Genomic DNA, 18,588 nt, shown 5'->3' on the forward strand with positions numbered 1-18,588 from the left:
AACTCATTTCATTCAACTACCTGTGACCTAGCCAGTAGGAATTTTTGTGAACTCTTCAGAGGTCCTACACAATTCAGTCAAAGTTGAAAGCCACTACCTAAGGTACTCTGTAGTGTAACCACATCACAGTGGGAAATTTTTTGCTGTCATCACTCTCTAGAAGCCACACAAGCGGAATATTTTTTAATAAACTAATACTATCTTTGGTCTTTCTTAATGTGTACTTGTAATTGAAGGCAGAATGTGTTTATATGCGTAGTACATTGAGACACCCAAGAAGCCATAAGAAGGAAAATATCAGGACAGTGCTTGGGGCCTCCCAAAGCCCCTTCAGGAATTCGCCAGTACGGTTCAGTTCTCAGTTCTGTGACCCAGGTTGTCAGCACATATGTTGGTCAATAAGGCTGAGAGAAGTAGAGTCCCGGCTGGCAAGATAGCAGCTTAGAAGCTGACCAGGAATCAAGGCCTGTTTCTTTTGAGTCTTTCTATTCCATGTTGTGGCTTGAGGCATGATAACCCAGAATACAGTCAGAAGTAAGTTCCTATGACAAGTAGAGATGGAAAAAACATCCTATGGCCCACGAGTCCCACTGTGGGACTGCACACAACTTCCAGAGTCAATGTACAGATTTCACTTACATCCTTTGCCAAATGAGAAATTGTAAGAGCTGCAGCATTATTCTGGAGCTTATTTTATGGGAAAATATTTACAAATAGCAATACTTTATGGAGGGTGGGGATAAGACGTGTCTTAGAAAATAGCATTTATCCCAGCTATCACGTAGGTGCTATCTTAATTAAATGTTACCTTTTCATCTAAAAATCTGAATTTTTATCTTTTTTTTATTTTTTTTGCCAGAGGGCAAGCAAGCAAGGACTGATTGAGAACTGTAAGAAAGAGGGTCTTGGAAATGTGTCCCTATATTCTTCGCATGCACTAATTGTATATATACACACTAGACTAATGTAGTAGAGCTGTCTTTCTCCACCTTCACCCTCCTAATACCCAAATCTAGAAACCACTGTTCTGTGTTCATGCTTCCTTTTTAAAGCCTCAGTATATAAAAGGGAGCACACTGCTCATCTCCATGTCTCTGGCTTATTTCACTTAACGTAGAGTCATCCGTTTCCATCTAGCTTGCTGCAAATGCCAGGGTTTCATTCTTTAGAGTCAAGTAGCAGTTCACTGTCTGCAGCTGTGTTTCCTTTGTTCATCCAGTCACAGCTCTGTGTTAGACATGGACATGCAGGCTTTTCTTCCATATGGTTAGTGTGCTTCCTTTTGGCTACATCGCCAGAAGTGGGGCAACTATATCCGAGGGCAGAGACTTCATCACTCTGTTCTCTGTAATACACTAAATTGCATCCCCAAGCATAGCACAAGATTGCCTCTTTTTCTGCATCACCACCATTTGTCAGTTTGTTGTTGTTTCTAACAACCACTCTAATGAGAGTGAGATGATGTTTCCTTGCAGCTTTTGATAAGAAATGGGTAGTTGAACAGACTTTTTCAAGCCTTCCTTGTTATATCATTCAACATAATATAGCTTGTTTCACCCACCCTAAGAACTGAAAACCTCCCCTGAAGTCTGGCACACACTTCCAGCAGCTGATAAGAGAGCAGCCCATGGAAAGAAGTGTCTGAGATCACCATCTCTCAGCTACTGATTCATGGTTCCCTGCATGATGAAATTATTTTTCCAAGATAGCCCACAATCGTTCATCCTGAGATGACTACAGCTCTCTGCTCCTGACCTCTAAGTTCTGGGGTGGCCTTTCTATTCACACCATCTCCTCAATAACAGCATTCCCAGGATGGGTGATTCTCAACTCTCTGTCTCAAGCGCTGCCCCTCCCTTCTGCACTCCAGCTGTCTTCATTTGCTGCCCTCCCGGGTTTTCCAAGTACTTGATAAACATTGTCAAAGATAAACATTGTCAAAAGAGCTATGGACTTTCTGCCCCTGCCCCGTTCTTTCACATCCCTCTATTTCCAGGCTTCCATATCCTATTCAAGGGACTTCTCTTCACCTTTTTGCTATGACCAAAAGTATCTAATTCCTCTTTCACACAGCCAACCTCCAATCCAAAACACCTCTGAATATAACACCTTCCTTGCCACCCACACTCCTTCCACTCTGACTGCTACTGAAACCACCTAAATGTTCTCTTTACAGTGTACCTCGCTCTGATCTGTTCTGCTGCCAGAGCTATCTTTTCAAAATGAAATCTATACCATGTCACTTCTTATTTAAAATGATTTCTTGGCTTTCAATATTGCTGAATAAATTTTCAGCCTTTACATAATATAATGTCCTGTAGGTCTAGCCCCTGCTCACATTGCCTTTTTTTCCTTCCTGATCTAGCTTTTGGCCATGATGATCTTGCTGTTTTTAACTATATTACAGATATAATTTACAGTCCACAAACTGATGTATTTAAAGCACACCGGTTGTATATTAATGTTTATTCATTGGATATCATCACTGTAATACAATTTTAGAACTTTCCCACCCTTCAAAGGGAAATCCTTAGCACTTACTTTCCATGCTCCCTTCTTTCAGCCCTGAGTGATTGCTCATGTGCCTCCTGTCTCTAGGTGGAGCTGTCACTAAGCATCACCCCTGCCCTAGTGTGCCCCAGAAGCAGGTTCTCTAAGACCCACTGTCCTAATCACAGTGAGATCAACATAGACCAGAAGTATACAGTCAAGCAGCTTGCAGGAGGCAGGCTGAGCCTCACAGAGGCATGCTGACTGAGCTGACACTGTGCTTTAGACAACTTCTAAATATTTAGAAAATTGAAATACTGATTATAGCAAATAAGCTATTTATTAATTTCAGGGTCTTTTGTAAAAATATCACAAGCCAGGTCCTTTCAGCCTGTTATGCCTATGAGGTTCTCTCTCTCCTCTTAGGACCACAGCAGGGAGGTAAACTCCTCACCACAAAGAAGTCCTCTCTCCCACAAGCTTTCAGGGACCTCAGTCCCCATCTACCGATCTGATACATGAGACTATCTGGAAACAGCCAAGCTGCAGATTATAACTCATGTCTGTTTGTCACGTTTATGAAGCAACTGTCACCTTTACTATTTCTGTTGTTGAAAATGTACTGAGATACCACTTCCCAGCCCCAGCCCCAGCAGCACTTGTTTTCCTTAGCTTCTCAGCACATTCCAGATTTCCAGTAATACAAATTAAGTTATAATCACTTCCTTGAAAAAGGGTGCCTGGAATCTACTTATGAAAAAATTCTACATAAAAGAAAATGGCTCTATTGTTACTGGTCATATAGTGAAGCCAGAAAACACACCTTCCATGTGATTAATGGAGAGCTTTTATAAGATAGACCCAGATTTGTTCTTGTTGTTATAGATACTTGTGTATGTGCCCACATGTGCATGCATGACTGTGCATGTATGTGAGTGTGGATTGTGTGTGTTCATGTCTGTGTGTGTGTCCATGAACTTCATTGTACACAGTAATGTATACAAGGACATTTTCATATAAAATATAATAAAGTATTTCCCTCTCCATGGCCTCTCTTCCCCTTTTCTCTCCCCCTTCCCATGACCTTCTTTCCTTAGGTCAGTGGTTCCAAACCTTCTTAATGCTGCAACCCTTTAATGTGGAGGTGGCCCCAACCATAAAATTACTTTTGCTGCTACTTCATTACTGTAGTTTTGCTACTGTTATAAATTATACTGTAAAAACCTGTGTTTTCTGGTGCTCTTAGGTAACCCTGTGAACCGACCGTTCTGCAACACCTCAAGGGGTAGCAACTCATGGCTTGAGCACAACTGCCTTCAATAGTTCTGCTTCTCCCTTGTGTCATGTGTACATACATGACTTTATGTGTCTATATAAAATCTAAGGTCCACAAATGAGAGGAAATGTACTGTTAATATTTTTGAGACTGACTTAGTTTGCCTAATGTGACATTTGAGAAGGAATGCATCTATGGCAAATATAAATACACGGGATGCTTTCCTGTCATTTTCTAATTAGTAAATAATAGTGAAGAGGCAAAGTGCTACATAAAATAAAGCTAAAATATTCCCTCTACCTACATCAAACCATTTTATATTCATGTGAGCCATGTAAATACTAAACTATTAAAAGCTAACTTCTGCTGTGTTATGAAAACTAGATTTAACAAATCTAGATCAGTTGAAAGAGAAGTTGCAATTAAGTGTATCTTTAAAGTGAAAATATGAGAAAGTACTCTTTGCAATTGCACTTATAATTTAGAAATTATTCACTGATGAGTTGAAGATAAAAATCACATTAGTGGATAGTTGTTTGCCCTTGTGTTGCAAGTGAACCACAAGACACATATCATTTTAGGGACAAGTACAGTAACTAAGGAAGATACCACCAAGTAGGCTTAGTTCATGCAAAGTCCAGGAACTCAGGTTCACCTTAATTAAGTACGAAATGTGATTTATGTTTACTTTGAGCCATGGAAGAGGAGAGACTAGAGGTATGTTTAAAATAGAAAGATGGAGAGTGCTTTGGGCATTGGAGTTAAGAGGCTGGATAGGTGCTAGCCAGAGGCATACCGCTGCTTAATCAACCAATCATTCAATCATCTTTAAGAACTTATCTCTATGTGTTTATTTAAATACAAAACATATGCCAACGTGTACCTCATCATTTTTTTTCTTGACCTGTCAGTCACCATACTTCTGCCCTCTGGTTCCACAGGGCTCCCCTACTTCCAGTGTTTGTTCTGTACCTAACACTTATGTAACTTTTTTTTTTCTCCATTTAATAACAGAATGCTGTCTCTTACTTACAAGACTGTCATCAGCTGGGGTCACTCTGTTGCACCCTAGATGCAAACCCAGTGCTTTTCCTCAGTCCCAAATCACCCTCAGCCTGGGGTCACTCAGATGCCCTCATGTGTTGAGGCTTCCCAGATGTTCTCCTGCTGGCTTCCAGTCTGCAAACACTGACTCTGCAGCCTATGTTCACATAAACACTTTCATCCATTTCACTGAAGCTTCAGCCCACAGCAAGCCATCCATAAAATGCTCTGATGCTTAAGCAAGTAATAGCACAGAATGCTAGACCAAACTCTCCACAGCCCTGAAGCACAGTTCCTGCCCAGTCCTGTCTTATGGGCCACACCCTCTACCTTTTGACAGTAAGGTTTCCTTCTATTCCTCCAGTTCCCACCTCAGCAGCTGCTACAAACTCCAGACCCCTTTTCTCTCAGTGTTTCACTTCCATTTCAACCTCCTATTTGTAACCCCTTTCTCAAACTAAGAACCCTACTGTCCCTAAACACTACCATGCCTTCCAAAGGTGTCCTCCCCGACCATACTTAAATTTCCATTTCTGCTTCTTCTCTGTCTGTACACTCTTTTCTAAGCTGTCTAGACAGGTGTATAGAATGACAGACCCTGCCTCACCTCCAGTGTGCCCATAAAGCTTACTGAGCTTCTAAAGCTACTTTCTGGTACTTGGAGACATTACCCGTTAAAGAGTTTATGTTGTTTCCACCAGATCAATGTGGGCTTACTGAAAACATGAGTGAATTGTAAAGCTTGTTGGGAAATATTTAGTTTTAATGGCTACTTGGTGACCTTCCATATCTTCTTTCTTAGTTCTGTGTGAGAATAGAAAAGAACCCCGGGCTTGGATTTAGTATCAGCGGTGGAATTAGTGGGCAAGGAAATCCTTTCAAACCTTCCGACAAGGTAAGAAGTGAATTCCTTATTGACAGTCCTAGTTTCAGATGCTCTCTTCCACTGTGATGTAATGGTGAGAGAAAGCCCTGGATGTGTTTGCTGTGCTGAGCTGATGCAGCTAACCATGAAGCCAATTAAAAACATGTCTGTACTGGAAAACACAAAACGAGCATAGTGCTTAATGAGAATGGAACAGGAAAATAAACAATTAATCTTTCTATTTGAAAAGGGTTTGGGGACCATTCTCATGGCTAGTTTTAATGGAGTTTGTGTGTGTGTGTGTTTGCCTATTTGTTTTGACTTTATACTAGTATGTGGTAAAGAAATCTATGTAACCAATTTATAAGAAAAAATATCCAAAGATTTACTTGGATGTTTTAATAATTTTAACAATAAAATTATTCCACCTTGACTGGGTATTCAGAACAACAGCTGACCTCCATCCTCTAGACTTGCAAAGGGTTTCATTAACAGAATTTTGGAAATGAACAGTTACAAAAACAAATTTTATAAGAAAATTGAGATTAGCATTAGCAGAAAAATCCTACCCTCATTGGATAAATGTGCACCTTCCTAGCTCCATGCAGAGCACTGCCACCCAGCAGGCCAGCCTGAGTCCAGCGCGAGGCATCTAACTTCCTACCCTGAGCTGTGTAGCCTGCCCTGCTACTGTTCACACTTAACAATCTCATAGAAATCAATATGGATAAACTCACTGACAGTTACAATGATCTACCTTTGCTCTCACCAAACTGTACTACCTTGAGTGACAGCGGATACAAGACCTTTACAATTTACTGCTATTACAGAAGAAGCTCACACATCAACTTCTGAAAATAAAATCTACTTCTGAAGACTTAAATGCATGAGCCTCAGTGGCTAAAGTACTAGCCTTGCAACCTGTGGGCCAGAGTTTGGATTACCAGCATCCAATAGGCTTGACAACCAGCCTGTAATCCCCAATGCAAGACACAGAGACCAGGGAATGCAGAGCAATCTGCTAGCTTGAGCTGAGTGTGAGAACTCTGGGCTCAAGGATGAGATGGACACACATGCACACACTCACACATACACACTCACACACACGCATACAGGACTGCTCCTATCTGGAGATTTCTAAAGCCTTAAGCAAGACCTTCATCCCATACTTTTCTAACTTTCTCAGTCCTTCCTCTGTTCTAGAGAATAATAGAAAAGGTTGGGGTAGAATTTTTTACACAGTGATGTACATCAGTGAGGATGTATGTAACAGCTTCCAGTCACTGAATCTTCTGGCACTGAAAACACTGACCCACCTGTATTTCCATTCTCAAGTGATACTGACTTAAAAAGTTAAAAGAGTTGACGATCTGGTAGAAGCAACCACTTATTTAATTTGATAAATTATCAATAAAAGCACAAATTATCAGAACATTGTATGATACATTATTTAATCTTCATGCTGTCCTGTCTTACTCATTTCGATCCTCTCTTTTTAATTCTTATTGTTGTATATTCATTTAATGAAGTGATGTGTTTCAATATCACTCTCCTGGCCTCTCTTCCATCCTATTAGTCCCCTAGCTCTTCCCAAATACAATGGTCTACTTTTGTATTATATGCATCATTTGCATGAAAATAGATAACTTTAGGTTGCACATATGCGAGAATGGGTACATATGTGGAATCTTTCTGGATCTAGCTTATTCCTGCTTTTCTGCAAATGAGACAATTTCAAATCATATACATACATAATGTATATACATATATTTATATTTGTCCATCATCTGTTGACAGACAGCTGAGCTGATTTCATACTGTGACTGTGTACAGTACCACAGGGAATGTGCATGTGTGGGTATCTCTGCTCTGTGCTAATAATCCTTCAGGTGTAGTCCCAGGTGTGACACAGCTGGGTCATGAGGTAGCTCTGTTTGGGTTTTTTGTTGTTGTTGTTGTTTGTTTGTTAAGGAATCTCTATACTGACTTCCCTGGTGGATTACCTGCTTGGGGGGGTGGGGGGGTAACTTTGCAGCTTTTATATATTTGGGCACTAAACCTCTGTCAAAGATGTTGCCTGACTTTCACTGTTCTGTTGGGTGCCTCTTTCCTTCTTGTTTCCTCTCCTGTGAAGAAACTCTTAATTTCTTTTTTTTCTTTTTATTAATTACACTTTATTCACTTTGTATCCCCCCATAATCCCCTCTTCTCCCCTCCCAATCCCACCCTCCCATCTCTTTCTTCATGCATGCCCCTCCCCAATCCACTGATAGGGGAGGCCCTCCTCTCCTTCCTTTTGATCTTAGTCTATCAGATCTCATCAGGAGTGGCTGCATTGTCATCTTCTGTGGCCTGGTAAGGCTACTTTCCCATTCAGGGGGAGGTGATCAAAGAGCAGGCCAATCAGATTATGTCAGAGGCAGTCCCTCTTCCCATTACTATGGAACCCACTTGGACACTAAACTGCCATGGGCTACATCTGTGCAAGGGTTCTAGGTTATCTCCATGTATGGTACTTGGTTGGAGCATGAGTCTCTGGGAAGACCCCTGTGTTCAAATTTCTTGTTCTGTTGCTCTCCCTATGGAGTTCCTGTCCACTCCAGATCTTACTATTTCCCACTTCTTACATAAGATTCCACGCACATTACCCAACAGTTGGCCATAAGTCTCAGCATCTGCTTTGATAGTCTGCAGGGCAGAGCCTTTCAGAGGCCCTCCATGGCGGGTTTCTAGCTTTCCTGTTTTCTTCTTCTGATGTCCTTCCTCTTTGCCTTTCAGGATGGGGATTGAGCATTTTCGTCAGGGTCCTCTCTCTTGATTAGTATCTTTAGATGTACAGATTTTAGTAGGGTTATCCTATATTACCTGTCTATATGAGTGAGTATATACCATGTGTGTCTTTCTGCTTCTGGGACAGCTTACTCAGGATGATCCTTTCCAGGTCCCACCATTTACCTGCAAATTTCATGAATTCCTTATTTTTCATTGCTGAGTATTATTCCATCGTATAGATGTGAAACTCTTAATTTCATGTGACATCATTTGTGCTACTGAACTACTCAGAAAGTCTTTCCCTGTGTTTATCAAAGGAGTTTCCACTATGCCCACAGTCAGTTTCAAAGTTTCAGTTTTTATATTAGGGTCTTTGGTCCATTTTGAATTTACTTCTATGCACAGTGAGATATAACGGAACTCGTTTCATTTCCTATGTGTCCAGTTAACTTAGCACCATTTTTTACAGAGGTCACCTTTTCCCCAATAAACATTTCTGGCATCTTTGTCAAATCCAGATGACAGTGTGGCTGACCACTCTTTTTGCCTTTGCCTTCATATGCCTTCCCTGAACTCTTTCAGTAAAAAAGTCAGCTACCTAATTCATCATTTGGGTAGGTACCATTCAAAAGATGTGCTCCTCTCCTTTCTCTCAGCTTAGAAAGATTTTCATCTTGGTAGGTAGAAGATGTTTTTAAGTTAAGAGTAAACACATTACTAAATAGGGTGCTAGAATAGTGTTTAGATTCTGCTGTTTCAAAGTGCAAGAATAGAACTTAAGCTTCAACATCATTTTCTTCCACTGTGATGGCTATGAATACCTTATAAGCAGTAATTTAATTTTTTGGGTGACTGTATTGAGACTCAACTGTGTCTGTGATCATATAATTCACTCTTTGGCAGAGAGAGAGTTTTAATTGTTTAATGCAGCTGTTGAAGGATTCTTCCTTGAAAGTACATTTTTCTGCCTGATTACACTCCAAACCACTTTGTAGTCTAAATCATGTGTCTCTGTTATTGAAAAACTGATGGAGGCAACCAGAATTTCGGGTCTGCAGTACATTGCTTAAGGTAGAAATACTTCCCTTGGCAATCCAAACTTTTGATGGGGTCCTGATTAACAGCATTCAAATGACCTAAAGATGTTGGCTCCAACCTTTTACACAAGAATTTAGTCTGTTCACTGGGAGAGAGTTTCGTATCTGCATCAGCCAGTTTCATTTCCTCAGTCTCATGTTCCACATTGATAGAGATTACATATGATTTAGAAGAAATCCCATGGCTTGGGGATAGTGCTTTCCTTGAAAGCTCAAGGACGTAAGTTCATTCCCCAGAACACGCATTTTCAAAGTTGGGTACAGTGGCATGTATTTGTAATCCCAGCACTGGGGAAGGGAGGCAGACAGATTCCTGGAGCTTGATTGCCAGCTACCTTAGCTTATTTGGAAGCTTCAGGCCATTACAGACCCCATCTCAAAAAGATGGTAGACTGCCTGAAGAATGAATGACATCTGAGGTTTTAGTCTAGCCTTTGCAAATGCACAAGTATGTACATATGCTGCACACATGTACACACATACATACCCAAAACACACACATATGTACACACAAAAAACACATGCACACACATAAAGGACTTATGCCTATCCCCCAAAACTGACAGTAAGTATGTAAAAATACACTAACATACTCTTATCTACAATGCTGAAAAATAAATACCTTTTCATGAGCAGACTAAGTCACAGCTGGAGGTGAAATGTACCAAATTAAGTAGCAATTTAAATTCAGCAGATATTTCCTGAGCCTGAAGTAGACATGTCATAGAGGCTCTAGTCTACAGGGTAATGCATGTTCCCTTCCACTGAACAAATGGTACATTAGCTATGTTCCTGGACACATACTGTGCTGTTAAGCTTGCTGTCTCTTGGCTCTTGTGAATTCTTGACCATCTGATGTCCTCAAGGCACTGAGAAGTTACCACTAAATTTATCTCATCCTGTTCAGTAGTGTTGATGCTCTTGCAACCAATCCCAAAGATGAATGGGTGTGAAAAACATCCACACTAGTGACAGACAAGAAGAACATGAGTCAGCATGTCAGCAGCAGTCCCTGAACTGCTGTTGTTATTGTGTGTGTAACCTCATGTGAGGAGGGAGTGCAGACCAGGCAAAGGGAGCCATGAGTTTTGGGTTGTCTGAGATTCCTACAGTAAAACATCACAGACAAGCCCAAAAGTCCACTGAAGCTTTAAATGGGTTCAGAATTAAGTCTCACGTGACTGACAGGCCATTACAAATACAGGCCATTACTAAAGTGTCCTGAATAACATCTGAAGCTAACTTACCTCCAAGACCCAGGGTGCTCCTGAACAAATGTGATCTCTCAGGGTGAAAAAGTGAGCATAATTATCTCAGCAGCTGACACTGTCAGAACACTGTTTAGTGAATAGAAAAACCACCTCACTTACATCAAAGCTCACTTTTATTTACTTGTAAGGAGAAAGTGGTGAAACACTGGGTTCAGGTAGCCCTTTCTGATGTCCACCTCTGCCCTCTCAATGAAGGGCACAGAGGCTGTGATCCAGCTCTTCATCAGAGACAAACACTGCTGTCAAAGTGGTAAGATGCTGCTTAGATAAAAGATGTCAACCAAAGAAATCTAATGATCTAATGATAAGTCAGTAAAAAAAAATGGCATTGATTAACTATCATGTGCCAGGCACTCTATGAAGTTTATTTAGTGTATAACCTCATGTGATTATCTTACCAGCATCTGTTAGCTGGATAGTATTGTCATCTCTGTGTTACTGAGTCCCAGAGTGGTTCATTAACATGACCAAGGTCATTTAGCTAATCTGTGACAGACAAAATCTGAAATCAAATTGATCTGACTCCAAATCTTTTTCTTTAGCTCTATCACATGCCTCTACTGAAGATGCTACTTAGCAGCAGAGCACATGACAAGCTCACAGCCTGTGGGTTGAGATGCATATAATTTTCTAATGTTGAGAGTGTTATAGACCCCCTAATTAGTCAAAATCCTCATATTTGCTTCAACAAGCCTATGAAAATCAGCATGCCTCCTCCCTTGAACCTCAGTAATCAGAAAGTACAGGAAAAAGAGGATTGATAATCAATTATGTAACTTTTGGGCTGAGTATTACTGACATTGGCAATTCTGAAACAAACTCACTATACTTTCTATTAGAACACTCACACTAATTCATGGTTGTAAAATCCAAGTTTTTCCATTGTGAGCTCCACGGGAGGATGTTAGGAAGAGAAAACCAGGGTAACAGAGAATGATGCCAGGCTGTTCAATATTTCATAAAGCAACCAAGATCCTTTGCATAGAGGAGCTCCTAATGAAAAATTCAAAGCTCATCTGCCAGGGACTAACATCTTTCCTCGCTTCATTTGAGGAGAGGACTGCCTAGAATGTAACCTTTTTCAGGGAGACTTGCCCTAACATCTGGTCACATACTCGTAGGACCCAGACTGCCCACCTGGGGCTTACAGCAGGAGACAGCCCTAAGGGAAACCCACTTACTCTCCACGATTCATCAAAAGCCCATGCTAACCCAACACCATAGAGCTCAGCCATTTTTTCACCTGGGGAAATCTGAATGTCAGCACAGAAGTGATAAAAGTCCATGTTTGTTTGTTAGTTGGTTTGCTTAAGGTAACGGCAAAATTCCAAGCCCTGGGAAGAATGTTGGAAAATGTAAAATGACGACCAATGAACTTTAAGTAAATGTCATAATCTCCGTGCTATCATCAAATTATTTTTGAATCATTGCCTCTTCGTGTCTGCATGAGCTGCAGCATTAAACAAACCTTTCCCACCCTGCCTTCCACTCCTGGAAGCAATAACACACTTTCTTTTTTGTAGATATGGGTTTCATAAGGTCAATATGAAAAAGAGAAAGGTAGCTAGACACAGAAGCAGACATTTGTTGGACATCTTTGCATGAGGACATCAGTACCAGAGACACTGATAGCAACAACGATGAAAAGTGCCTAAGGATTGCTTTCTCTTCTGTTTTTAATCCTCTTGGTATTTGATGATTCATGAATAAAGAATTGCAAAGGTGTGCTTTTAAATTCTGAGGAAAAACAAAAACACAGTCCATGCATGTTTCTCGTCTCTTCATAGATATGAAAAACATGAACAGCAAATATGTTTGTCTGGAGCTTTTCATCACATGTGATTTTGTTTTGTTCTGATTTGATTTTTGAGACAGGGTTTCTTTGTGTAGCCTTGGCTCTCCTGGACTCACTTTGTACACCAGGTTGGACTGGAACTCACAGACATCTGCCTGCCTCTGCCTCCCAGAGTGCTGGGATCACAGGCCTGTGTCACTGCACCCAGCTCACATGTGATTTTTACATAAATATTAATCCACATGGAGCACTCACCTCTCTTCCCTTTGTACAACTGTTGGATAGATATGATTGTTGTCTGTATTCATAAATTCATTTTACATAGCTGCTTCATTTTTACTTCTACTTCATGTTGAAATGATTATGAAATAGTTTGGAGAAGCTGCTAGATATGATGCAAACAACAGTGAAAAGAGAGGGATTATTATCTCAATGATTATTAGCTCAACTTTGGACTACTTTTAGTAGGTGATTGAAAGAGAGAGTAGTTCATATATAAACCTGGATGCTTTAAAGTAAATTTTAAGCATGTGTTATTTTATAATACACTGAGTTTTTCAGCCGAATCTTACTTCATTACAATATGAAGTTATTTCAGGACAAGAAAAGTGAAATATGACAACTTTTTTAAAATAGAAAGTGAATCATTGCTCATTTCATTTAATGTCTCAATACTGGAAGGAAATACTGACACTCTTAGCAGAAAGGTAGTCTTTATAATCAATAGGATTCCTGTGGGTGCAACTCCTCCTTTCAAGCTTTACTGAAAAGTAAGTGATACTTGTTAACCCATTAGCAGCATCTACACCCCTGAACAGAAAGATGCAGATTCTGACTTAGGAAAGCAACCTACACCATTCAGTGCAGGCTCAGTTCTTGGGAAAACATAGGAGACATGCAGGTAAAAAGATAAAAAAGTAACTAAAAAAATAGCATATTAGGGTTTGGAGAGATGGCTCAGTAATTAAGATCACTGGCTGCTTTTGCATAGGACCAAATTCAGTTCCTAGCTCACAGCCACTTGGAACTCCAGTCCTGTGTATCCAACACCCTTTTCTTGCTTCCACAAGCACTGCATGCATGTGGGACACATACATATGCTCAGGCAAAGCACTCATACAAATAAAATTTCTAAACATAAATCATTTTGAATGATTTATTTATTTTTATTTATGTCTATGTGAAGGTTTCTGATTCCCTGGAATTACTGACAGTTGTGAGCTGCCATGTGGGTGCTGGGAATTGAACCTTGGTCCTCTGGAAGAGTAGCCAGTGCTCTTAACCACTGAGTCATCTCTCCAGCCCCCCAAAATAAATCTTTTTTTTTTGAAATACGATTTAGCTGTGTGTGGTAATGTATACTGCAGCTCTGTACTTAGGAAACTGAGGCAGAAGGATCTTCACCAGCTCAGGTCCAGACAGTTTGGGGTACAGTTTGAGGACAGTCTGTGTTACATAATAAGACCCTGTCTCAAATCTACCACCACCAAAAAACTTTTCAGTTAAATCAAAACCCATGCAGATGGCCAGCTGTCCTAGCAATGACATATTATTAACATGCCCTATGCTGCTACACCACGTTGGTTAGCTATCGTGGAATAAAATCAGCCTAAAGATGGAATAGAAAAGGATTTATAGACTATCTTCAGGTTTGTTTCTGTTCATTGAAAAAATGTCAGACAATTACAATCAAAACACAAATGCACCTCAAAGTCACTCATAAATCATGTCTAGTACAATTCTGACAGTTGCTCCACAGAGGGGGAGATTACGGGAGATGTGCAGACTCCACCACACCCTGTTTACAGAGTGACCCAGTTGTCAGCTGTTTGGGAAACTCATAATGTTTGGGCTTCCTATTTAAAAAGATGTTAACCAATGTAGAATTTTTGAAATGACTATAAAGCCATATTAAAAGACTAGAACATACTGAATGAATGAAGTGTAATGGTAGACACGTCTCTGACCATAGCAATATTAACCAATAATTATTCATATGCTGTTTTTCCTCATTCTACACTGAACTTCTATGCTGATGGAGCCAGCATTTTATCTCCTGATCCTAATTTCCAAAAGTCACTGGGAAACAAAAAACAATGTCTATGGGTGGTCACCAAGAAGCAAGAAACTACACTGAGACTGCAGCCTGTGTCTGTCTCATTCAAAACCTGAAATGGGAATCTTTGTCAACTGAATCACTCTTGGGTGGAATCTATCAGGAATTTAGGAAGCAAGGAGGTGTGCTAGTAGATTCTGATCCCACCAGCTCCTCTGAAATGCTGCCCCAGAGCAAGTTGCCAATCTGTCCTGGGCAACAGGCCTCCCTAAAGAGAAAGGTACAACATATTTTTTTAAAGGGAGATTGCAGAGTGAGGGTAGTTTTCTAAGAAAGAGTCTCTCAGGAGTTTCCAGCAGCTTCTACAGGGGAGGCCACCTGTTTAGGAAAGAGGCAGGATAGATTCCTACCATGGCATTATCAATAAGATTCTTGAACCTTTCAAGCTGAGTACCCTTGAGTATGAGAGCCAAACATGCTTCTGTCTGCAGAGTCAGTGAGGTAACTGCTTTCTGCCCCAGTGTCTGGGTGTTCCCAGCACTGTAGACCTCAGTCTGGACTCTGACCTGTCCACCTTTTAATTCTTCTGTTATATATTCAAACCAGAGCCCCAACCTAAGCAGAAATAGCTGCTCACTAAACCAACGTTGTGTTCTCTTGTGCCTAAAAGAAGTAGTTTATTTAGCTGAGTTCTCATAGGAAGGAGCAGACTTCTTGGGGTGAATAACCTGGAAATTTTCTTAAGTCAAGTATGAACTTCAGTGAGACCCGAACATGAGCTGAGTGAACACCAAACACATTAAGGCTTTGTTCCAACTCATCCTAAAGCTCTCAGGGAGGCAGCAAAATGTCTTAGTGGTCAAAGGTGCTTGCCTCTGATGGCCTGAGTTTAGTCCCTAGAACTCATGCAGTAGGAGAAAACCATCTCTCACATGTTTTCCTCTGACTTCCATATACATTATACATGTTGTGGTATATTCACATCCACAGTCATGAACACTAAACAAATTAATAAATGTAAAAAATAAAGATCTTGGGGACATCACCTTTAGCCATTTTTCTTTCTTTTCTTTGTTGTTGTTGTTGTTGTTTTATTTTGTTTTGTTTTGTTTTGTTTTTCAAGAAAGGATTTCTCTGTATAACCTTGGCTGTCCACGACTCTCTTTGTAGACCATTCTGGCCTTGAACTCACAGAGATCTGCCTTGCCTCTGCTTCCCAAGTGCTGGGATTAAAGGCATGCACCATCATGCCCCGCTCAATTCAACATAAAGTTCTAGAAATATACTCAAAAGCTAATCAATAAAGCCATTTTTTATTTTAAAATTATTAATGAGGCTCAGAGGCAAGCACCTTTACTCACAAAGACATCTTGCTGGCTTCCTGAGAGCTTTTGATGAGTTGGGGCAAAGCCACAAACAGTGTGTTTGATAGTCCCTCTGCTCACTAATAGTTTTGAAATAAAAATAAAACTATTATATGTAAATTGTGTATATATAATTTGAAAATGAATCCAAAAAGTAAGCCAACAGTAAAGACAAAGTAACACATTATATAGGTGCATACAGTCATCTTTACAATATAATGCACATGCATGTACATACTCTTAGTGGCTAATATAAAGAAAGATGAGCCAAGCCTAGTGGTACATGCCCTTAATCCCAGCACTTGGGAGGTAGAGGCAGACATATCTCTATGAGTTCAAGGCCAGCCTGGTCTACAAACTGAGTCCAGGATAGCTAAGTCTACACAGAGAAATGCTGCCTCAAAAAACAAACAACCAAAATGTGTCCTCTACTTGAAATCTCTAAACCCATCATCATAGGCTAGATTCTTGTCATTTCATCACTGAGGACAGCAATAAGCAACTAAATAGTGGGGTGGATAAAGCAATTTATACCTAATTTTTAATTTGCTTCTTTGCTTATGGACATTCTCTAATTGACTCAGAATGACTAAGTTAGTCTATTTACTACATTTGGTGTATTCATTAACTTTCTTGGTCCTAAAATACCCTGGCCAAGCAACTCACGGAAGGAATGGCTTATATTTGACTTAAAATTCCAGAGGGCTATAATCCAGCACAGCAGGGCAATGGGAAGCCAGCTGGTCACGTGGCCAGGAGGTCAGGAAACAGAGCCCACCCCATCCACTTTCTCCAGCAAGGCTCCACCTTTGAGACCTAAAGGTCCACACCCTTCCCAAACAGAGCCACTATCTGGGGCCAGTGTTACAGCACATGAGCATCTGGGAGACATTTCTCACTCAAACCATCACAGCTGGAAATGGCCCCTCATGGCAGAAAAGACCCACAAATCTGTGTAAATAACAGATGGCTGGGTTTGGCTCCCTGAAGGTGTGCATCTCTGAATCACAAGTGAGTGCAATCAGTGGGACCAAGAGAAGAAAAAACCAATTTTCCTAGATCTTCTAGGATCTGTTGGGTGTGACCTGGACCAGTTGGTTATCAGGGCCAGAGCAGGTACCTGACATGATGGTGTCCTTAAACAAATTCTCAGTCCCAGATGTGTAAGGCACAGAGCTCTTCTTTTCTTTGACCTATACCTTTTACAAAACTGCATGCAGTAAGTTAATTTCATATAACACAGGATGTGAAACTGGAGATGTGATTCAGTTGGTAGAACATTTGCATAACATGCATGTCCTGTACTCTATCTCCAATACTACCTACATCTGGTATACAGCTGGAATCAGAGGTGAGAGATCAGAAGTTTAAGGTTCTCCTTACTGCATAGTAGATATGAATCCAGCTGTGGATACAGCAGACCCTAATAAAAAAAAACATTCAAATAATATAGAAATATAGAGATTAAAAGTAGCTTTTAGTCATATAATATAGGATAAACATACTAAGATCTATACTCCTAAAGAAGCTAAACAACAAGGAAGACCCTAGGGAAGATGCTCAATCCTCATTCAGAAGGACTAATGCTCAATCCTCATTCAGAAGGACTAATGCGATAGACATCAGAAGCAGGAGAAGAGAGGGAACAAGACAGGAGCCTACCACAGAGGGCCTCTGAATGTTTTTTTTTATTAGGGTCTGCTGTATCCACAACTGGGTCCTGGGGGCCCTGAGAGACTGATATCACAACCAAAGACCATGCATGGAGATGACCTAAAAACCCTGCTCAGATGTAGCCCAAGGACTCAGTCTCCAAATGGGGTCTCTAGGAAGGGGAGCAGGGGCTGTCTTTGACATGAATTTAGTGGCAGGCTCTCTGATCACCTCCCCCTGGGGTTTACAGCCATGCCAAGCCACAGAGGAAGACAATGCAACCAGTCCTGATGAGACCTGATAGGCTAGGGTCAGATAGAAGGGGAAGAGGACCTCTCCTATCAGTGAACTAGGGGAGGGGCATGGGAGAGAAGAAGGAGGGAGGGTGGGATTGGGAGGAGATGAGGGAGGGGGCCACAGCTGGGATATAAAGTGAACAAATTGTAATAAATAATAATAATTAAAATAAAAAAGATTTTTAAAGGTAAAAGAGAAAATTACATTGTACAGCTCTGTTTTAGAGCCTCTTTATCCACAAGCACCAGGGATTCTCAGCCTCAGTGTGTGGGGACACTTGTCTCCAGACATTTTGACCTTTTGATTTCAGCATCACTTCTAAGAAACCTCTCTAGAATGGCCTCACTACACAGCAATGCATGAGCTATTAAACAAAACAATATTAAAACCACAAAAATTTTTATATAGCTTGATTTTTATATAGCTTATGAGAAACATTTTCTCACCACCAAAAATTTAATTTAAGTGAAAAAAAGTTTAAATTTGTCACTTTCTGGTTCATGATTTTGAAATGATGCATAGTGTCCAAAAATAACACAGTGACAGGACTTTGAGGGAGCCTGCAGGGGTGGTAGCTGAAGCCTACATGCCAACACTATTTTAGGAAG

The 18,588-nt window shown here is 40.5% G+C and overlaps 1 protein-coding gene across 10 annotated transcripts in view; it reads left to right on the forward strand.

Moving 5' to 3' along the window:
- Positions 1-18,588, forward strand: part of Lrrc7 (leucine rich repeat containing 7) — a 688,618-nt gene that overhangs the window by 633,321 nt on the left and 36,709 nt on the right. For all 10 annotated transcript variants that reach the window (XM_060392421.1, XM_060392420.1, XM_060392426.1 and 7 more), the window contains one exon: positions 5,613-5,705. In XM_060392421.1, the coding sequence (XP_060248404.1) occupies positions 5,613-5,705 (93 nt within the window). The remainder of the gene's footprint in view (positions 1-5,612; positions 5,706-18,588) is intronic.

This window comes from Meriones unguiculatus, chromosome 10 (genome assembly GCF_030254825.1).
Source record: "Meriones unguiculatus strain TT.TT164.6M chromosome 10, Bangor_MerUng_6.1, whole genome shotgun sequence".
NCBI lineage: Eukaryota > Metazoa > Chordata > Mammalia > Rodentia > Muridae > Meriones > Meriones unguiculatus.